We start from the raw sequence: 22,556 nt of genomic DNA on the forward strand, positions 1-22,556 counted from the left end.
AAATGTTCACTGTGCAGCTTTTTGGATGGACGGAAAAGAAAGACTCTTGCAAGCTGTGAGACCCTGACAATTAGATGTCGTGAAAACTCATTTCAACCTTCTCTGCCCTGGATGGATCCAAGCTCAATTTCCCGTGGCTTGAATTTAGGTTATCCGCTGTTACTGGACCCCTGCCAACAAGGAAACATCTCCTGATGTAGGAACTGGTCAGAAAAGCTGCTGGAACCCACACAGCTCGTCGTGTCCTGGACGTGAAGCCGCACCCAAGTCGGGCAGCTGAGGTGTTGGGGGTTTAAGGCTCCTGCCCGGTGTGAGAACATTCCCTGCAAGATCTAGGGGGGTCACTCCAAGAACCCCAAGCAGCTGCCGGGCTGAGGGGTCCCCACCCTCCTGCTTCTGCCTCAGGTTGTTTGTTCCAAGCCCCTTGTGCCTGACCTGAGAAGCCAGTGCCCACCCAGAGCTACAGGACGCTGAAAAATCTAAAGCAGGGGTCGGCTGACTTCTCCTGCCAAGGGCCAGCTAGCAAAGATTTTAGGTCCTGCAGGTCGTAGGGTCTCTGTTGCAGCTACTCAATTCTGCCGTTAGAGCCCCAAAGCAGCCACAGGTAGCACGGGCACAAGTGGGCATGGCTGGGTCCCATAAAACTTTATTTATGGACACTGAACTTTTCCTTTCATATCATTTTCACATGTCATAAACTAGTAGTCTTTTAATGTTTGTTTCAATCATTTTAAAAAGGTTAAGAAAAAACCCAAAACCCCACTGAGCCACACAAAAACAGGCAGTGGGCCAAATCCCTGAGCAGAGCGTGCTAACCCCTGCTCCAGAAAAACAGCCTTATCCTTGGTGTCTGCCTAGTAGGCTAGGATTCATGCCTCCTTCCCCCTCCTTTCTGGGCGCGGGTCAGCCCTGCACACGGCTTCAACGAGGCTGAGGCCAGGGGCCAGCACCCAACCAGGCCTGACTTCCATCCAGGGCTAATCCAGCTCATAACACCTGCGCCATCCTACCAGTTGTAAGGTGTTAAAACTCTCCGAGCCAAGGCCCCTGAGCGACCCCTCCCATCTTGCTCACGCCCCTCCCCAAGTTCCAGCAGCTAAGGGGCCTGACAGCTGGCCTGCCAGGGCCTCTAGGACCCTCACAGAACGCATGGGGGCCGTGCCGGCTTCTCTCAAAGGCCTTGTGGAGCCCGTCCTTTCAGTTCTGAATCTGCCAGGGGCTGGGGATCCTGGAATTCCCGCAGCAGCAGTGGCAGCCCCTGACCCAGGCCCCCCAACCCAGGCCCAGGCCCAGGGTCAAGGTGGAACATGGGAACAGGACCTGGGCTGAGGAGAGGGGCTTGCTTCCCCCCGTCACCCCACACCCTGGGAGCAGGAGACTCTGTCTTTTCAGGACAGAGAGCCACAAATGGGCCGGCTCTGCGGAGACCCCCGCAGCCTTGGGGGCCTCACACGGGCTCCCCGAGTGCAGAGGGCCACCTCAGTGAGCACTGCCCCCACTGGATGTGGGTGACCCGTGTCCAGGAAAGGCCCCCCAGCCCCAAGCCCGCACCCCACCCCAGCCTGCAGGAGAAGGGCGCCCTGGCATACTTATGCAGGGGGCGATGGGGGAGCGGCTCTGTTGGTAGCCCTTGGCACAGCGGTTGCAGGTGATGCCGGCCACACCATCCTTGCAGGGACACTGGCCCGTGGTCTGGTTGCAGGTTTTGCCAGCGGCGCCCACAGGGTGGCAATCGCAGGCTGTGGAGAACACACGGCAGGGGGGTCAGAGGCGGGGGCGAGGGTGGGGAGTGGCCAGAGCACACCCTCCCCCCAGGGTCCTCCCCACCCAGTGGTGCCCCGGACCCCATCCCAGGGGAAGAGCAACGCTGGGGGAGCCAAGCCCGCACACATTCCAGAAGCTCTGATGCCGGACCACCTGCCTACCTGGAAAGAGGGGAATGAAAATCAGAACGGGCCGACTTGAAAGGACCGTCTTGGGGGCAAGGGTCAAGTGGGGGAGCCCTTCCGAACCCCCCACGGGCTGAGCGTGAGTGCAGGGGTCAGAACTGGGGGTACGCCTGCCCCTCACAGGCTGCCTTGTGCCCTGTCACTCCTCCGCCCCAGCCAGCTCCTGACCCTCTGCGTGGGAGGGACAGAGTGGGGCGTGATGGAGCCCTGGGGTTTGCCAGGTCAGGGGAGTCACCGAGGGGGTGTGACCTCCCCCCCAGGCTGCAGCCTCCACTCTGCTCTGTCCATCCACCCTGATCTGCAGCCAGGCAGAGTCTGAGACACAGGCTTCTGGATCACAAAGCCCATCAACTGTAGCGCTAGGAAGAGTCCCAGCGATCATGTAAAGACCCCCATTAAATGCGAAGACTCGAAGGTGAAGGAACCCCCAGGACCTTGCAGAAAAGGAATGGCCAAGCTGGGAGGTGCCGTGAGGCCCTGATTCCTAGGCCAGCCGCTGCTGGACCCCACACCCCTCCTCCTAATTTGGAACAGGCTAAAGAGCTGGGGTTGCCCACCCTATCACACTGCACCCTGAGGCTCCCTCCCTGTGTCCCAAGGACCCAATCCCAGTGAGGAAATGGCCAGAGAAGTTTGAAGGAACATCCCCCCTATTATGGACTGAGTGTGTCCCCATCTGCAGATTCATATGTTGAGGCCCTAACTCTCAATGTGATGGCATTAGGAGGTGGGCCCTTCCCTTGGGAGGTAATTAGGTTTATTTATTTTTTTAATTAATTAATTATTTATTTATGGTCGCTTTGGGTCTTCATCGCTGCGTGCGGGCCTTCTCTAGTTGCATTGAGCAGGGGCTACTCTTCGTGCGCAGGCTTCTCACTGCAGTGGTGGCTCCTCTTGTTGCGGAGCATGGGCTTTAGGCGTGCGGGCTTCAGTAGTTGCGGCACGCGGGCTCAGTGGCTCACGGGCTCTAGAGCGCAGGCTCAGCAGCTGTGGCGCACGGGCTTCGTTGCTCTGCGGCATGTAGGATCTTCCCAGACCAGGGCTTGAACCCGTGTCCCCTGCATCGGCAGGTAGATTCTTAACCACTGAGCCACCAGGGAAGCCCCCGGTAATTAGGTTTAGACAAGGTCATGATGGGATTAGCACCCTTATGAGAAGAGGAAGGAGAAAAGCTCTCTCTCTACACAGCAAGAAGGCAGTGGTCTGCAAACCAGGAAGCAACTGTCATCAGACACTAAATCTGCAGGCACATCGACCTTGGACTTCTCTGCCTCCAAAACTGTGAGAAATATGTGTTGGCTAAGTCACCCGGTCTATGGTGTCTTGCTATGCAGGCTAGTGGACTGAGATTGCCACCAACTCCGTGATGCTCGGGCAAGAACTGTGGGACCTGCAGACACGGGTCACCTGCCTCCCTGGACCTAGGCAGTGGACTCAGCGCGGGTAGGGAAGCGGGGGCAGGATGGAGGCCAAAGTTCTCCCCGGATCCCTGGGGTCCCTCTTGCCTCCCCACTCCCCCTCCCCAGGGAAGCCTGGAGCGGGAGGAGAGTCGTCTGCAGGAGCGCATCCTGCAGCAACTTCACTTGGTGCCAGAGCTGCTCTGTTTCTTTTCCCAATGGGAAAAAAATATGCTAGGGAATAAGTGAAAGCAGAGCTCCCCGAAGAGCTAAACTAGCACCTCCCCAGCTGCACTGCTCGGCGTGGGGCAGGAGGCCGTGGGTGAAGATGTGGCCTCTCCCAGCAGGCCCAGGAGTGGCTGAGGAGGAGAATTAGGAAGAGAAAGGAGCGGGGAGGGGGCAGAAAGGAGAGGAATGTGAGGAATTGTTTGTCGAAGTTGTGTCTGGACACGTGAGAGCTTCCGGAAACTCTGGGAGTGGGGGGTCCCGGCGGCCGCGGGGTGCTCCGTGTCAGGTGAGAGGATGGCAGGGGCCACAGGCCTGGGGGAGGACATGGAACTGTCCCAGTCCTGCCCCAGTCCTGCCCCTGTAGACAGCAGCAAATCCTTCTGTTAGAAACTTGTCTAAAACCTACTCTAAGTTCAAGTTCATTTCCTATTGGTTTTTTCTTCTTCTTCTTCTTCTTCTTCCCTTTCTTCACTCAGTCTTGATGCACGTTGTGAATGATAATGTGAGGAGAGGATGGTGGGAGATGACCTCTGACCTTAGGTCCATCCCTGTGATGGGAAGGGTGATGGGGCACGGACAGCGTCTCTGAGCTGGCCTGGTGACAGCAGAGGGCCACAGCACAGGACCCCTGGCGTCCCAAGCCCCTGCCGCGGCTGTGGGCACCAGGCAGATGTGGAGTCCCGAGGCTCCTGCCGGCTGACCTCGCTTGGTTGGCCTCGCAAGCCTGCTGGTAATCCTAAAACCCAGGCCAAAACGTCCTCCCCTCCGTGCTGACAGAGCACAGCTGCGTGCCAGTAACTTCTGGGCCTTGGCCTTGGCTGGGAGATCACCAAAGGTTGCTTGGTCACTGGAGAGTCAGAGCCAAGTCACCCACAGGCCCAGGTCATCTTTACCGAGGCAGGAGCCAGCCCAGAGCAGAATCTGGGGGGAGCAGCGTGCATCGCCCTCACCCGAGGCCCTTCGAAGCTGGTGACCCCTTAACTCCCCAGGCTGCTGGGCTGCCGGGGAGGAGCCAGGCACCAGCTGAGGTCAGCAGAGCTGAGGGCCACCCTGGGTGATGGCAAGGCAGAGTGTCTGCTTCATGGAGCAGGCACATCCTTAGGGCCATCCTTTGGTTAAAGGAGAGGGCACTTTCCACATCTTTCTCCCAGGATTCTGCAAAGACTCTGACCGACTGGCCCTTGGTCTCACAGAGGCAGAAGGCTGACTGTGCTTCCTCGAAAATCACTGTTCCAGGAAGAGAAGCCAGCAGGGTCCCACAGGGTGGGGGGCCTCAGGAGGCTACTCAGGTCACCTCCAGGGCGGTGGGACCATCCCCAGAGGTGGAGTGCTCCTGCAGCACCGGCCTGCCACCCGGACACCTGGGAACACCTGAGCACATCCACTCTCTCATATGTAATCCTTCTGGTCCTCACACCAGCCTGTGAAATCAGTAAGACCACACAGAGGAGGCCACGGACTGGGAGACAGAAAGCGCCTGATCTCTGAGCACATCACCGAGGGGCCTCACCCTCTAGACTGCCCCTCTGCGCTTTCTGTTCTGCAAGGAGAAATACACACTTCTCTGTTAAAACCAAGGCCAGGTGACATCCCTTACGTGCAGCCGAATGCAGCCCCAACACAGAGACTTGCATTGCACTCATTCTCAATTCCAAGCTAAACGGCCCCAAAGTAAAGACTTTTCCCAAAAGCCCATGAATAAGGAAAGCCTAAGTTATACCCTCTGTGCAAAGAAAGGTGAGCTTCAAGGTGTGAGGAGAACGGATGGATGACAACAGCCCACAGAGGGTCCTCTATAGCCTTGGACCAGGGAATCCAGCTGGCAGTGTCATAGGAAGGGGGCCTGAGCTGCCCACATAGGAGGCCCCAGCCCTGGTCCTTAGGGAGAGAAAGCCAAAGGGATCCTGCCGTATCCCTACAATCCCCAAACACACCCAGACACACAAACACACATAGATTCCTACAGGCTCTCACGCACACACGCACACACAGCGCCACAGTGGGCAGGGGAGCGGATGGGGGCAAGCTGAGCTGGGAGGATGCAGATGTGAGGTAAGGGGAAGTCTTTTCCTTGGCAGGGGGTCTGGTTAAGGGGACAAAGTGAGAGCCTCTCTGATTCTTGCGAGAACGAGGTCTGGGTCAGAATGTCTTCTGCCACAAGAAGCCCATTTGGTGACTCCCGTTTCCTGGGAAGTCAGCAACTCCTTTACGGAGGAGGTCAGGCCCTTCCCCGGCAGGTCACCCGTGTGCACGCAGCAGGCAGCACCTGGTCCTGGGCAACAATCTACCGGAGGGTTTTTCCATGAAGAGGAAGGTGAGACCAGGCGGAAGCCCAGGGCCCTGAGAAGGTGGCCGGATTAGGTTTCTCACGAACACATAGGCTGGAGGGCCTCTCCTCCAGAGGAGAAGACAGACTGTCCTTGCTCTGGGTCATCGGCCAGAAATGGACAGCTCGGGACACACAGATGGTTTCAGATGAGTGTCAAGAGACCCAGGTCTGACCCTGCCCTGCCAGTAATGCTGTGTGACCCTGAGCTAGTGCCTCACTCTTTCTGAGCCTCGGGTGACTCATCTCTAAGGCAGGAGGTCTATACTTGCACTGAAGTTGCTTCCAACTCAACAGGCTAAGATCCAGGGTAGTGGCCTGTCCCCGGGCCTGTCACCCCGACTGCCACAGTCCATTGCAGTGTCCTGGCCCAGGGGTCTAGGAAAGTGCTCTTGCTGCCAGGCACACACCAGGCCCTGCCTCCACACCCGTGGGCCACCCCACCCGACACCATGACCTGCTGCACTGGACCAGAATCTCCTCTCTGAGATTCGGGTCGTCAGCTACGAGAAGTGTACCAGGGTTGCCGAGAGCCCCTGCAAAGCTGACCTGGAGGAGTTATCAGGACCCCCGTGATGGCTAGAGTCCCTCTCAGCTCTGATCCCTGGAGGCTGGTCCCGAGCAGCTGCCTTTCCTGGTCCCTCTGACGCTCTCTGTCCTGGATCCCTGAAGGCCCACAGCTCCCATCAGGAGGAGAGGCATGCCTGCGGCTGGGCCCTCTCCACTGCAGCTCAAGCCCTGGCTCTGGAAACCCATCCTGGGTTCCTAACAGGACATCTACCTACTTTTCCTGAGGACCTGGCTCCAGGGGCCCTCAAATGGCAGTGATCCCAGGATACATGCGTGTGGAGGAGAGGGGCGTGGGCCTGGCACCCAGACCCTCTGGAGCAGCTCCAGACAGGAGGGGGAGAGAGAACAACCGCAGCACCAAACCTCACCTCAGATGTCTTCACGGCCACACCCAGGCCTCCAGCCAGTTGTGAACTCATGTTATGAACTGAATTATGCCCCCCCACAGAATTCAAATGTTGGAGTCCTAACCCCAGTCCCTCAGGATGTGACTGTACTCACAGACAGGCTCTTTAAAGGGGTGATTAAGGTAAAATTCAGTCACTAGAGTGGGCCTCAAGCCAGTATGACTGGTGTCCTCATAAGAAGAGGAGGTGAGGACACAGACACACCCAGAGGGAGGCCACATGGGGACACAGGGAGAAGACGGCCGTCTTCAAGCCAAGGAGAGGCCTCAGAAGGAAACAGCCCTGCGGCCACCCTGGTCTTGTACTTCCAACCTCCAGAACAGTGAGAAATAAATGTCTGTTGTTTAAGCTCCAGGCCTGCGGTACATTGTTCTGGGCCCCTGAGCACACTCACCGCTTGTGTTCAGCCTCGGGAAAGCGTCTTCTTCCCGAGGGGCTCTGCCCAGGCGCGTCCCGGGCCTCAGGAGAAGGCAGACCGTCCTGTCACTCAACCAACCAGCCTGGGGGCCCTTTCACGCCTCGGCTCCCCTGTGGAAGTCGCTGCCTCTGCTGGGGGATGGAAGCTTTCTCCAGGTAGGCCGCATCTCTGAGGGCCCCTGACACCCCAGCAGGCCGGTGCAGCAGATATCAGGACCTCTGTGATGGCTACGGTCCCTCCCAGCTCAGATTCTACAACAGTACCTCACTGACGCCTCAACGTGAGAGCCATCTGCAAAAGGGCGGCCCACGCAGGCGTCAGGCGGGCAGCGCGCTGGGTGCCCGGGCTGAGCGGGAGGCTGGCACTGGGTCAGAGGAGCGAGGCTGAACCGTGAGCTTCTCCAGGGGCCCTGCCCGTGGGCGGCCTCGTCCTCGCCCGCCCCATGCGTGCGGGGAGCCTGCCATTCCCGTCCTTTAAGAAGCGCCAAACGCCAGGTGCTGGAGGCAGCGCTGCCCAGCCGGGGTCTGACGGAAACACCCCTTCCGGTGCCCACAAGGCCTCGGGGCTGCAGAGGAGCGCGTTAGGGAGAGAAACCGCCTGGCCCTGAATCTGGGACACTGCCGTCCGTCAGCGAGCATCGTTAGAGACAGTCAGGGGGTCCCTGGGACTCCAAGGTCTACAGCCTATAGGCCCAAGGTCCTCCTCTGCCCGTGGCACTGGGTTAGGGTGAAACACCCTTCTCTGCTTGGAGTGACGCTTGTCTGTGTAACAGACACCATCCACAAAGAAAGCGGGGGCAGGCGGGGCCCTGTTATGTGGACCAGGCTGAGCTCCTGCTGCTGTGGGGGAGAGGCGGGGGGGATAGGTGGGGGGAGGGGAAGGGAGAGCCACATGCTCTGCGCCGGTGAGAGTTTGTGCGTGAAGACAGAAAGGGCCAGAATCTCCAGAGAAAATCAAGTTCAGATCCAAAGGCTTCCCATATCTCTTGCATGTGTGCTGGGCCTCTTTGGGGAAGCCTGGTGGGACCCCCCAGAGGTGGCGCTTGGGGGAAGGACACACGTCAGGCACTAAGGGGTGTTCCCTGCTCCCCAACGGGGTGAGGAGGATGGACCCCGAGAGAAAAGGAAAGTGGAGGCTGGCCGAGGTGGCTGGGGACTCCAGAAGGGAAGGGCCTCGGGTATGGTGCAGACAGTGGGTGGGGCTCTGAGAGGCGGGCTGGGGGCGGGGCAGGGAGGAGGAGTGAATGCTGACCTCAGGGGGACTGGTCCCTTTGTGAGCTCAGAGCCATGAGGAATGGGAGACAGGGGACCAGGAGGTCCAAAGTCAGCATCACAGAGCCCTACGGAAGCAGCTCGTCATCACCATCAGCAGCAGCATTTCATTCACACACACAGGTCAAGTTCGCTTTTTGTGGTGTCCAGTCCTAGGGCTTTATCACATGCACAGGGTCCTGCAGCCACTACCACACTCAGGACACAGAACAGCCCAACTCTCCCAGGAATCCCCTGCACTCCTCCTTTGCAGTGAGCCCCCCATCCCTACTCCTGGCAACCCAGGATCTATTCTCGGTCCCTACAGCTTTGCAGACCATCTTATTCTGGGATGTACTGTATGTAAAATATATGGAGGTACCGTATGTTCAGTGAGGTCATACAGTAGGTAGTCTTTTGAGATAGGCCTCCTTTACACCCAACGAATTTGAGATGCGCCCATGTTGCTGTGTCAATCGACAGCACATCCATTTGCATTGCTGAGTCGGATTTCACAGTACGGGTGCACCACTGGCTGTCCATTCACGCCCTGAAGCATTCGTTGGGTTGTTTCCAGTTTTTGGCAGTTGCAAATAACTCTGTTATCAACATCCGTGTGCAGGTTTTGGTGTGAACACAGATTTCGTTTGTCTGGGATAAATACCTAGGGGAGGCATTGCTGAGTATTATGGCAGGTCTATGCTTAACTTTGTAAGACACTGACAAACTGTTTTCCGGAGCAGCTGTGCCATTCTGAATTCCCCAGCCGTGTGCGAGAGTTCCGGTTACTACACACCCGCGCCAGTGCTTGGGACTGTCAGGACTTTTTATTTTCAACATTCTAATGGGCGGGTGGTGGCATCTCGCCGTGGTTTTAATCTGCATTTCCCTAATGCAGACAAATGATGGTTTGGGTATTTATTGGCCATCCCTGGATCTTTGCCAAGTAGCTGTTCAAGTATTCTGCCCCTTTCTAGCTCAGTGGTTGGTTGTCTTATCGTGGAGTTCTGAGAGGCCTCTACACAGCCTGTATTCAAGTCCTGGGTCGGATATGCGACGCACAAATGTTTTCTCCCATCTGCGGCATGTCTCACAGCAGGAGCTTCTTACAAGGTGAGCCAGACGCATCACTCCAGTCCCTGACCCTCAGCCCTCCGGTGGCACCCACTGCTCTCGGAACGGCCCCCTCCTCCCTGCCCTCGTCGCCTCCCTTCTGACAGAGAGCCCTCCAACCCTTACCTGCTTCCAGGCAATGGTACTGCTCCTGCCTCAGTGCCCCCATGGCTGTTTGTTTCTCACACCCCAGGTCTCATCTCAAAGTCCATCCCATCCCCAGAGGTCCTCCCGGGACACGCTGTCCTTCCACCTTATTTATTTCCTCCATGTGCCTCACCCCAATCTGTAATCATCCTCTGCTTACTTTTTCTTCTCTATCATCAACCTCCCTCCAGAACACAAGCTCCAGGGGTACGTGTCTGTCCTGGTCACCACTGTACCCCCAGTTCCGCGTGGAGCAGCGATCCATGAACGTGGGCTGAATCAATGCACACGCTCAGGGCCGAGGTGCCGCCCTCTCCGCGGGGAAGAGCTCCTTTCACGGACCCTGTGACTCTGGAGGAAAGTAGGAGGGGCACAAAGCAAAGACCTTCCCCTCACAACCAAGGTCACTGGCCACCTTGACGATGATCACTCCCCACTCCTAAATTCTCCGTGCTAATGAGGGGGCGAGGATAATTTAAATCCACAGATAATCCACAAACTTCATCTCAGCTGTTTGGGTCCGCCTCCTCCTCCGAGGCTCCGCTTTTCTTTCTCCCAGCAGTTGCTAACGAGGCACAAAAGAAATGTTTCAAGCTGCACGACCTCTCCTTCGGATCAAGGTGCAGACGGCAGGAAGTGGAAAGGGGGAGGGAGCCCCATCATCCTAAACTGGATTACGACCCTCCGTGATCTAGTTAACTATAGTCTTCCTGCACCTGATTTACAGCTGAGGCAAAAGGCACAGGTCCTACAGGTCGTTCCGTGTGTGTGTGTGTGTGTGTGTGTGTGTGTGTGTGTGTGTTGTCTGCATGCACAGGCTCAGGTAGGCGGGCAGGGGCTGGACGATGCAGTGGGGGAGGTGCTGGAACACCTGATGACCAACAGTGAGGACCAGTTGGGGCCTCGCATCCACCTTTCAGCCCCAGACCCATCGGGAGCCCCTCAGATGCTGCAGGTCTTTCTTAGCAGCACCTTCAGAACTGCGTCTGGATGCACACAGCCCTTCCCCACCTTCTCCGCTCAGGGCCTCCGCCTGCTGGCTGCCGGGCACCCATCTCTGCCGTTCCAGTCGTTTGTCAATTTTGCTCCCAAAGCGTGTAAATCCATTATCAAGGGTGTGCAACGGCATTAGGGCAAATCCCTGGGGCCCTGCCCAGTCTCTGGTGGGAATCGGTCTTCAAGTACACCCCGGGGCTGAGACTCTCAGGTGAGAGGGGCCGGCTGTCCTGTGCACCGCACTCACCGAAAGAACTAAGGCCACGGGGAGCCAAAGGAATGGTCTCCATCCACTTGGTGTGCACACTGGCAATGGCTGGCGCTCTGGTTACTCTCTTTTTCTCCACTTGTACTAATAATCATAACAGCTCACCAGTGTGGCGTGCACGCCATGTGCTGGGGACCTCCTCTGCATCATCTCCTTTAATCGACACCATAACCCTAGGAGGGAGGAGGGACTATTATTATCCCCATTTTCAGATGGGAAAACTGAGGCACCAAAGACTAAATACCTTGCCTTGAGGTGGAATCTGAACCCTGGTCTCAATAACTCCAAGTTCCATGCTTTTAAAAGCTCTTCATCCCTAGCCCGTGGCTGGGGTAACCTGCTGCTCTTCTGGTAGCAGAAGGTATTTCCCAAGTAAAATGCCCCTGTTAACTGGGGGACTGCAAACATCAGGAGGCTTTTCTGTTCAGACCGGGGACCCCGGGGATCCTCTAGGAGAGTTCATGTAAAATCAGGATGAGAGCAAGCTTCACAAACAAGGAGACTGACACCCAGGGAGGTAAAGAAACTGGCCAAGTAGGCCCAGGGGAATGAGACGGAGGGCTGGGCCTGAAAGACCCCACTTCAGAGCAGGGCACCGCAAGGGCCAAGTCACAAGATGGGAGATTCTCTTCATTTGTAAAGACCTTAGGAGAAAACCACCTCCACCCGATTTCCTGGCTCTGCCAGCTTTTCCAAGTTCCCGGGTCACAAACTTCACTTACACAAGAGATTGTCCTATTGGATCAGGGACCCATAAAATTTTTTTAATTTATGATTTTTTTTTTTTAAAAAGAGGATGTGTTATGTGGAACGTCAAAGCTATACGGGGCTCAGAGGCCGTAAATCTGAATATGATTTTATAGATGAGGAGACCGAGGTCCAGGAAGGTCCCATGACTTGCGTGATGCTCTCCGGGCTTTGAGCCTGGAGCAAATCTGGAGATCAGGATTCTGACCCCCACGTTCCCAGGGAACAAGGAAGCCTGCACCAACACAGGCCACAGCTGGAGCTGAGCCCTTCCATGAGGATTTCCTCTCCTCTCACTGTCTCTCTCCCCGTGGGTGCTGGCTTTGTGGTCTCTGCCCTCTGGGAGCCGCTCCAGCCACTGAGAAGCTTCCTGCCAAGATGACCAAGCCTTTTCCCTGTACCTCCCAAGATGATGCTAGGAAAAGGAAATGTGATGCCCACACATTGGAAGGGCGTCTCTGAGGCTTTCAGGCTTTTGTCCACTGCATGGACACTAGCTTAGAGTCAGGAAGGGGTGGAGGTCCCAGGTTCCTAGCTGTGCAGTGACTAAATCCTCAGACCACCAGATCTAGACATACACACATGTATATACACACACACACACACACTATGAAGCAGTAATGACTGTCCAATCCCAGCCTTCATCTGGACACTGGAGCATCAGGCTGTATAACTAAGCTCCCAGCCTTACCAGCAAGATTTAAATTTTCACAATTTTAAACACACAGCCCCCTCTGCCCAGTTTTCATCAAGAGAGCCATTAAAACATAAGGCTCTCCCCTCTAAAGAATAAATCCTAGGTCACCTGTGAATATCCCCTTTCTCAACACAAGAGCAGGTCACTGTACTCATTTCTTCTTCTCCCACCGTCCTGGTTCTCAGCCTTGGCTACACATCAGAGTGGTTGGGGAGGCCAGGGCGTGGCCCAAAATGCTCGATTCCTCCCCAACCCTTGGCAGAGCTGCTGGAAGAAACAGGGGTGGATGGGAACGGCAAGCAAGCCCTGGCAAAGCTGGTGTGGACCATCTCAGGCTTCTGCCCACTGCCGCCCACATCTTCTGAGGACTCGGGCACCTTCTCAGCAGCCTGAGATCAGCCACGGTGACTGTGGACTTGAAGGGGGCAGGTCAACCAGGGAAAGAAGCAGGCCGCTCTGAGCGGGGGCGCTAGATGCGGTGGGTAATTTCTTCATTCTCCTCACAATTCGGTTCACGGGAGGCTCCTGGAATGTCTTTATCCATCACAGATAGTTTGGGGAGATGATAAATTAATATCATTTAAAGGAAGGCATGGCTGAAATGGTTAAATGGTAACGTCTTCTTTGCCGGCTCTAAAGAGAAAGAGCCCCCAAGTCCATAAAGAAGACAAATGGTAAACAAAACCGCCTATCTTTTGACAGATTCCAGAACGAGTATCATTCACACACCCTTCTGCAGAGAAAGGGGAGAAATTCATCTCGTCTGACTTTGTATAGGACAACAGCCCACGCCATAATGAGGCCTTCCCAGTGCTGTGAAATCGCGCTGAATAGCGGAGAGTGCAGCCGCCTGCTCCCTGGGCATGTTGATTACAGCCCTTTGTGTGCACCGGCCCTGCCAGCCCCAGTCTGGTAAGCTAGGGGAGGAGAGAAAGTACCCAACAAATTTGTTGCCATGAAACTTCGCAAATGGGGGAACGGCATTATGATGTTTGGGATGGAACACCCTTGCTCCAAGCTGTCCGTGTCTGGGTCCACCCCTGCTCTCAACTGAACAAGGTCGGGAGTCAGCCAATCACCAGCAGTGTATGGGTGGCCTCAGCCCCTGCCCGGGGCTCCTCCCGGACCCTGGGAAGTCGGGTCGGGGGTGGGGGTGAAGGGGCCCCAGTAGCCATTCCCAAGCACCCTCAGGTCAACGGCCAACTTGAGTCAAGAGGCACTGCTGGTTGTCCCATGTCCCCCATGAAATGCATCTGAAACAGAGCAAAGAAGTGCAACCTTCACCCGAGAGCTACAATGGGGCCAGGGCTGGGGGTGACTCCACATCTACATGATTTTGGAAGCCCCTGAGAGCAAACCATCTGAGATCAAAATGCTGGGACCAAATGCTTCCACTAAGGGAACCATTTCCTTAAACCATCTGGCCCTGGGAAGACAAGACACTGGACTCCTCGGGGGCGCGGTGATGGAGAGACGCCTGTCTGAAGATCTCAAGGGTACACACCCCCCTGCCGGCATCTGAACTCCTACAGCTGGTTCCCACCAAGATCTCAGGGTCTTTCTTTGGTGGGGGAACTGTGGATTCAAAGTTCCCACATCCCCTAAGGGGCTGACACCAGGAAAAAAAGAGCTGAGGGGAAAGAGCTGGAACTTTCAACAGATGACTTTCCTCGCCAATGAAATGGCAAGACCTTTCAGGTCACATTCTTCTTCTCACCAATCAGAGAGCAGATCTTTCGGGCATCGTATTTTCTCACCAGTCACAAAGCAGGGCCCTTCAGGCAATGCTCTGGCTCACCAATCAGGAGGCAGGATCCTTGAAGCACTGTCTTTCCTCACCCATCAGGAGGCACTGAGAGTCCCACCCTTTCCTGCCACATTTCCCCAGAAGGATAAGCGAGTGTCCTTCTGAGCAGATTCCATCCTTACATTCTCTCCTCTTCCATGGGTTCTTCTCCCAGCGTTACCACCAAAGCAGTTGCTGTCCGGGGCTGGGAGAAAGGACCCAGTCACCGAGGCTGGCCAAAGCATTTGAAATAAGACAGGACCACACCCTCATCTGCCTGCATCTGTCCCTCCTGGAAACCAGCAAAGGAAGCCGGCAGCTCCACACCATTTAACTAGAGTGGCAGAGCCCTGGAGGATGATCTGCAGGTTCCCAGGACCCCGTGGCCTCCTGACAGCTGGCTCCCAGCAGTGAAGGGCCACACACGGCCCTCATCCCTCCCCACGGCAACAGAAGAAAGGGAGAGCAGGCAGATGGCAAGATGACCAAGGCTCTGCTCCTTTCTGACTCTCCAGGGGACATGCCTTTCCTGCTCTGACAGAAGAAACTGGTGTGGCAGGAAGTGACCACTGCCTTTCCAGACACAGCCCAGACCTTCTCATCCGCGGGCACAGGGCTGCCCACCCGACTGGCCCCTGTTGATTAAATTTTCTTGGCCAAATCCCCACGAAATCTATGTGCAACCAGTTGTTTACAAGACCCTGACTTCAGTTTCTTCAGTAGAAGAGAGACAACAAACACTTAGGCACAAGGCGTTGGCTACCTTCCAACTACATTCTCTGAAAACCCAAAGTCCTCCTTCCATGGTGCCCCTGCCTTCCTGCCACCGTAGACGTTTCTTGGATCCCTTTGCCCAGGTCACTTTCTCAGTCCCTGCTCAAAGGCTCCTGGGGGATTCTCACCTGATCAGTTGTTTTTTTAATGTGGAAACAGCCCAGCTACCTTTACGCTTAAATTTCTCTCGGCAACCACCAGAGGCAGCCTTAAGTCCACAGATCTGGAAGGAGAGCTTGCTTGTGTGTTGGAAGCCATCCTATTCATCTCTGCTCATTTGGAATCCAAGGGATTTCTCTAGGAGACAGACTGGGAACCTGTTTTTTGGAGAACAGCGTCCTGCACAAGCAGGGCCGGCTCATGGGCCCCACACTCAGAAGGGCACGCGCTTGGTTGAAACTCTGCTTGCCATTTTGAAATTCTTAGCAATTCCTGAACAAGAAGCCCCGTATTTTCATTTTGCACCGGGGTCCACGAATTATGTAATCGGCCCTGCACACAAGTGCCCAACATCTGGTGGATTTCCTGTTAAGAGGATGATACTTTGGCTTCATCCAAGGCTAAGCAGTAGCCATAGGAGGGTTTCCCTGCTGCAGCTCATCATCTGGGCCTAAGTCTCCCATGGCTTGTGTCTCTCCGGCGTCAGGGTCTTTACAGGCCCATGTGAGGACCCCAGCCATGCCCTCGGAGATAAATATGTTCTCGGGAAGCCATGCTCACAGGAAGCCGTGGCGCTAGGCCTCATGTTTTGGACCCGGAGAGTCCTGGTTCCTGGAATTCCCAAAAGCAAATGGGGGTGGGGGGAGAGCACTTCTCCCCTCCCCCAATGTCACTGAATTCCCTGGCATTTCATCAAGTCCTCTGAGTCATCTGACCATCGCTTCATTTTTGTTAGTGGGAGAAAACAAACAGCAGAAAGTTAAAACATTACTGCTTGCTTCAGTGAACAAAACATAGAGTCCCCCATCTCCCTTTAATTTTTTGTCCTGAGAAGTAAAACTATTTGCAGGTGGATTAAATGTTCCTTCTGAGCCCCGCCCCCCGAGCCCCGCCCCCCCAGGCCCCCAGTTGCCGACATCACAGTGAAGGTGCGCATCTGTGTGAGTGTCGGGGGCTGGAGGCGGGGGGCGGGGTGGGGGGAGCGGTGCGCACACATCCAAAGAAATGCATCTGCTTGGTTTTGGTGAAAGAGAGTCCTTTGTGCCGACGGTAAGCCCGGTGAACATGACCCCCGCCCTGTGGTATGCGGCGCACCTGTGCCGACGGAGGGGGCGGGGCGGGGCCCGGGAGCCCTGCACCCTCGCGGGGACCCCACCTCCTTTCTTCTCCCGGAGCCGTTTCTCCACTGCCCCTTTGTTCCGACTTACACCTCAGATACCTGGGAGGCGTGCGTGCGTGCGTGAGATGATCTCAGCGTGGGGACTAGAAAAAAGAAACACCGGAGGAGGAGAAGCAGGGGCGGGGGGAGAGGGAGGGGCGGCCCAGGCCCGCCCCGCCTACCTTTGCAGGCCTTGCGGTGGGTGATGGGCTTGCCCAGGTCGCGGTAGTAGCCCTCCTTGCAGTAGTGGCAGTGGCGGCCGGCCGTGTTGTGGCGACAGTTGAGGCAGACGCCTCCGCTCTTGCGCCCCGACAGCTTGTAAAGCTCCATGTTGAAGCGGCAGCGCCGGGCGTGAAGGTTGCAGTTACAGGCTACGGGAGACAGGGACGCGGGTCAGGAGCGGAGTCAAGAGGGGCGCCGGAGACCCCGTCCCCCCAGCTGCCCCTCCTCCACTGCCCGACCCTGAGGCAGCCTTTCTTCCGGGAGCTTTTTCCTTGGCTCCCCTGTTTGCATTCATCAGCGGGTATTGACCACCTGGCAGTACCTGAACCGTCGCCAGCCGGCTGCTTCCCTCTCCAGTGGAGAGGGTTCACTTCCTTCAAACGACCCCCACTCCCCCCGGCCCACACACCCATCACACAAGTCAGAGCTGGGAGATGCGGCTGGCATCCTCCTGGCGCCCCACTCCTGCTTGCTGTGGGCTGAACTGTGTCCCCCAACCCCATTCATGTGCTGAAGCCCGAACCCCAGAACGGGGCTGTATTGGGAGACATCTTGGTAGAGGACCTATCCTGGAGATGGGGCCTTTAAGGAAATGATTACATTAAAATAAGGACATAAGGGTGGACCCCAGTCCCACCTGACTGGCGTCCTCTTTTTATAAAGAGGAAGTTTGGACACGCAGAGAGATGGCAGGGGTGCAAGTCAAGGAGAGAGGCCTCAGGAGAAACCAACCCTGCCCGCACTTTGCTCTTGACTCCAGCCTCCGAATTATAAGAAATAAACGTGTGTTGGTTAAGCACCCTGGTGGCTGCCAACTTATCACCGCAGCTGGAGCAGACACTTGCACTGCTTCTGAGCAGCACCTCTACCCGCACACGCTCCCCACTTCCCTGAGCTCCAGCCACTGGGCTGGACTCTCCTTTTCCCACGCGTCCTCCTGCCACTGAGGGCTCGGGGCCCCGCTGCACCGTCTCCCCTCCCACCATCAACTTGCATGACTTCCCACGGCGTGGTGGCCCACACTCCTGGCTGCTGGGTCCTCTGGACAGGCCCTTAGCATCATCCCCCCGGTCCTCGTCCAGACTAATCCTGCTTCCCTCTGCCTGTTCCCCACATACTCCTCTGGACTCAGCAACCCTTTTCCCTCTGCTCTGACGCTGTCCCCAGTCTGCCTTGTTCACCCCTCACGGCAGTGCCCACCTCTGTGCTCCTGTCTCCCAAATCCACATTGCCGGCTTCTGCTTTGGGGTCTCTGTGTGGACCCTAAGGCACCTTCCCCAAACCCATTCACTGCTCTCCATCCATCAGGCCTTGGCCCCTCTGTCACCTGAGCTGAGCCCTCCAAGCTCCCGACACTCTAAGCAGAGCGGGAGTTCTAAGCACGTAGCTGAAGATGTCCAGCACCTGTTTAAAATCTTTCAGGGGCTCCCCACTGAATAAAATCTAAATCATTTAACACGGCCTCCCGGGCTCTGAATAAACGGGTCCTGCTTCTCCCCCCACTGCTGTCATTCTGATCATCCCCCTCTCTCCTCGTATGCTTCAAGCTGTATCAAACTTTGGCAGTTTCTGGAGCATGCCACGTGTGAGGACCCCTCACCTGTCCCCTCTGTGGCTTTGCATTTGCTGTGCCTTGCCTCCTTGGACCCTCTGCTCTCAAGCCCCCTCCTCATCGGCCTGCATCCTTCTCAACCTCCGTGTCTTGGTTTCAATGTCACATCCAGGCTCATCTTCACCTCTGGCCAGCCTGGCTTGCACACAGTGGGGGTCTGAGCTCCCTAGGGATCCAGCACAGCCCCTACACAGCCCTCTTCATACCACCCTGTGACACTGTTCCCTGCTTCCTCTTTAGGCTTCTGACTCCAGCTTAAATCTGGCCTAATCTCGCTCACTCTACAACACGATTTGCCCTTGCTTTTGTGCCAAGCTTGTTTTAAATCACATTTTATGTAATTGTTAAAGAAATACACGCTTAATACCAGACACTTGAAAAACAAAAGCAGAAAGGTAAAAAAAAAAAAAAACAAAAAAAACCCACACTCAAATCTCCACCAACTGCTGTTAATGCCGGGTCTCTCCTTGCAGGCTTTAATTAACATGTGCTCAGCTGTGGAGCTATTTAATTCTTTCCTACACACGTGGATAATACTTGTGCCTCTCGCTTCCAAGCCAACTTTCTCATAATGATGAACATTTTTTTATGTCAGATAATGTCCTTCATAGTTTTGAAAGTCCTCCACTGTATGCATACACGAAATGGGCTCGTTGGAATCAGAAGCTGATGCAGTTAAAAGCAGGGTCTTCCCAGGTTGGGCAGTTATTTCCAGTTTTTCACTATTACGAACAACACAGTGGTAACCACCTTTGAACATGCACATCTGTACTCTGCTCTGATGAGTGTCGTACGGTAAATTTCTCAGGGCAGAATCGCCAGGTTAAATTTTGGTGTTCTTAACTCGGGATCTCAATTGCCCTCAAGAAACGCTGTCCTAGTTTACTCCCCCACCAGCAGGATATGAGAGTTCCTATTTCTCCACACCCTAGAAAAGAATAACAATATGCATTTGGTATCAGCATTCTTTTTTTTTAGCCTTTGCCAATTCATCTGGAAAACACACACACACAATTTTAATTTGCATGGCATGTCTTTGATTACCAGTGAGATTGGACATTTCTCCATGTGTTTGTTTTTCTATTTATATTTCTTTTTGTGTGTGTATGCATTGCCTGTTCATGCCATTTGCCCAAATTACAAAAAAGGTGGGGGTTTTTCTTACGATGTCTAGTGCTCTTATAGACAATGGATTAAAAACCATTTGTCTTTTTTATATCCAAGCTGCAAATATTTTTACCAGTTTCTTATTCACATATTACCTCCTGTGATTTAAAAAAATTTTGCCTCTTTAATTTTTCTCTCTGATGTTATGATAAGCTTCTTTAAATATTCTTCCTAGAATCACCCTCCAAATCACACAGAGTTTACGAGTAGAGATGGATGAGGGCTCTAGAGGAGATGCTGTGTGTGATACCAGAGAAAAGACCTCAGCTTATGCCTGAAGTCTGGAAGAAGCATCCAGAAGCCAAATTAAGCCAGAGAATGGACTCCCAAGAGCCTTACAAGTATCCCCTCATCACCTCCGGCCCTAGGGGCTGAGTTCAATCAGGTGCAAAGAAAGTTCAGCTACGCCCTGCCCACCAGCACAGGGAAAGATGCAAGTTCATTGTCACTGTGGAATCACTCAGCCAGCCTAGGGTGAGAGGGGGCTGCTCAGAGGGATCAAGCGACCTAGGACCACCAAGCCAGTAAACAGGGGTCCAGGGCAAGAACCCAGGTCTCCTGGCTCCTGGCCCACTGCCCCAGAGGAAAGGACCCACATCACTGGAAGGAACAGCTGGCCCTAGACTACAGCTTAGAATCTGGATCTTTCCTACTAGGACAGAAGTCACAGGGATCTGGAAGAATCACCGGGGCGTCACTTCCTCAGGCCTTTCGGGTACGGGAAAGGCCTCAGTAGCTGCATCTTTTGACCCTTCTCGGAGGCAGACGCTAAACCTGCATCCACATCTGTCAAGTCAGTCCAGCTGTTCCCCCATTCCCTCCTCGGAGCTCAGCAACCCCCTTCCCCACCCCAGGGGGAACCTCTGGTTGGTATCTCTCTTCCATAAGCACCTTACACCAGCAAAAGCTCTTCCCAAACAACTGGTCACACAAAAGAAAGCTCAGAGGCCGAACATCAAAAGACAGGGCTCCCCCCGCCCCCGCCCCCACCCTGTCCCCCTCTTCTTGGAGCTGTCAGGGGACATCAGTGGCAACTGCCCACGCTCAGCCCTCTGCAAAGTATTTTACGGCTTGTTTTCTTTTCGCTTTGTTTTATTTTCTCTGCACAAATGGAAAAATGCATCAGGCAAAGCAGCTCACATCTGGATCCCTCGGCTCCACACAGAGTGTCGCCCAGCTCCCAGCCTGTCCCCTGCCCCTTCCTTGGAAAGACACCTTAATCCCTCACGCCTTCCTGTTTATCTGCTGCCTCTCTTGGAGGCAAAAATATTGGGTATTAGTTTCATGATCAGATTTCAAGGCGGGAAGGAAAGGGAACGAAGAGGTGAGCCCGGGAGAGGAGGGAGGGCAGAGGGCTGCACAGCTTGTAAGGAGCCCCTCGAGGTGCCGCGTCCTGTCCAGGGGTCTCCCAGCCACCCAGAGGGAGCTGATCTGGCCTGGCCCCCAAGCTCTGTGCCCTCCCCTTCAGCTGTCACGTGGGGATCGCCAAGGACACATCACGCGTGGCTGCATTTCAGACCCAGGGGCAAAAGGTGGGTCAGGAGAGACGGAAGCGAGCTCCCCATCCCCCCAACCAGGAACCTGGCAGGGAGATTTTCCTCTCCCCTCAAAAGGTCCTCTAAGTCTTCTTTGAACATATGCCCGTCACCACCATTCCTTAAGCGTCTACGAACTTCTCCCACAAACCTGGATTGTCCAACCCCTCACTACCCCCAGGGAGTTCAAGCAACACACATGCAGGCGCTCCGGCTTCGTGCCAGGTCCTGTGCCACAGGCCGTGACGGAGACAGGGGCTCCCAGTCTCACAGAGGGAGGGGCAGATGAGCATTCGCAGCAGCAGCTCTTAGATAAAACGGGACAGACGCTCCCCTCAGCCGTGTTGGTTCCTGGAGGACAGCGACAGTGTTTGCCCTTATACCCTCCAGGCCAGAGCAGACCTCGATATATTTTCATTATACAAATGAGAGAGAGAGAGTGCAAAAATAAGAAAGCAAGAGAGAAGATGGATGGATGGATGGATGGACAGGTGGATGGAGGAGTGGGTGGCTGAGTAGATGGATAAATGGATGATGGATGGGTGGGAGGATAGACAGATGATGGGTAGATGAATGGGTGAGTGCATGGGTGGATGGGTGGATGGATGAACGGGTGGGTGGGTGGACAGATTAGGTTGGTAGATAGGTAGAAACGTAGGACAGATGGAGGACTGTGTGGTCTGCCAGGATGCCACCCTCCACCAAGGCACAGCCTCGTGGCATTTGTGACTTTTTTTTTTTTTTTTTTTTTTTTGCTTTGAACGACTTTAAACTTGTCCTGCTGCTTTAACTCATTGATTTAGCTCCTGTCTGCTCAAGCAGACTGCAGGAGAAGAAGCCACATTAGGATGCCCTGGACTCCTCCTGGGACCCCGTACACAATGGGGACTGAATCCGCATCCACTGGTTTGATGAGTTTACCAGACACAGATGCTGGCCCTCTCCTGAAAGGCCTGATGAGCTAAGCCCAAATCCCGCCAGGGCTCTCCCAGGCCCGGAAAGAATCGGCAGACGTTGCTAAGCCGGATCCTGGCCGTGTCTCTCAGCAACTCGGGCCCTGACTCCCCTAAACTTCATGTGGCTCAGGGGTTCTTGTGCAACAGGACGGGCCTTGGGCGATGGGCCCCCTCAGAGCTCTGGGCTTGGTGCAGGGCCCTGCCCCCCCTCCCCGCACACAGGATCGATCCTAACATCCTCCCCTGCCTTCTAGGCCAATTCTTTCAAGAAGGTCACCCAGGTTAGTTCTGCCGCCCAGCAGGGAACTTTGGACTTCTATATCTGCAGCCGAACCTCCCCACATAACTGGCCCACATTTGCTCCATCTGCAGGCTTGGGGGCTTTGTAGGCAAGAAACCAGCCCCCAGCCCTGGGCTGCCCGAGTGCCCGGGAAAGCGCAGCTCTCAGACCTACCGTGATCAGTGACGCATTTCCACAAGTCCAGTCCACCGGGGCGGGTGGGGACACAACGGGAGCTTACAGGGTGCGGGGCAGGGGCCGCTTCCCTCACCAATTCCTTTGCTAATTCAGTCTGTGGCTGCCGGGTGAGGACCACAAGACCTCCTCAACCACACAGAATGTTCTGAACATTCTGGGTAAGGGATTAGAGCAGCGGTTCTCAACCACGGGCAG

General features: G+C 55.3%; 1 protein-coding gene across 1 annotated transcript in view; it reads right to left on the bottom strand.

Moving 5' to 3' along the window:
- The window catches only part of NTN1 (netrin 1), a gene marked incomplete at its 3' end in the record, with an annotated part of 189,768 nt that overhangs the window by 49,471 nt on the left and 117,741 nt on the right, over positions 1 to 22,556 (bottom strand). Inside the window, exons 2-3 of the mRNA XM_079724970.1 lie at positions 16,574 to 16,762; positions 1,590 to 1,739 (exon numbers count right to left, since the gene is read on the bottom strand). Coding sequence (XP_079581096.1) covers positions 1,590 to 1,739; positions 16,574 to 16,762 — 339 coding nt within the window. The remainder of the gene's footprint in view (positions 1 to 1,589; positions 1,740 to 16,573; positions 16,763 to 22,556) is intronic.

This window comes from Hyperoodon ampullatus (assembly GCF_949752795.1).
Source record: "Hyperoodon ampullatus genome assembly, chromosome: 19".
Taxonomy (NCBI): domain Eukaryota; kingdom Metazoa; phylum Chordata; class Mammalia; order Artiodactyla; family Ziphiidae; genus Hyperoodon; species Hyperoodon ampullatus.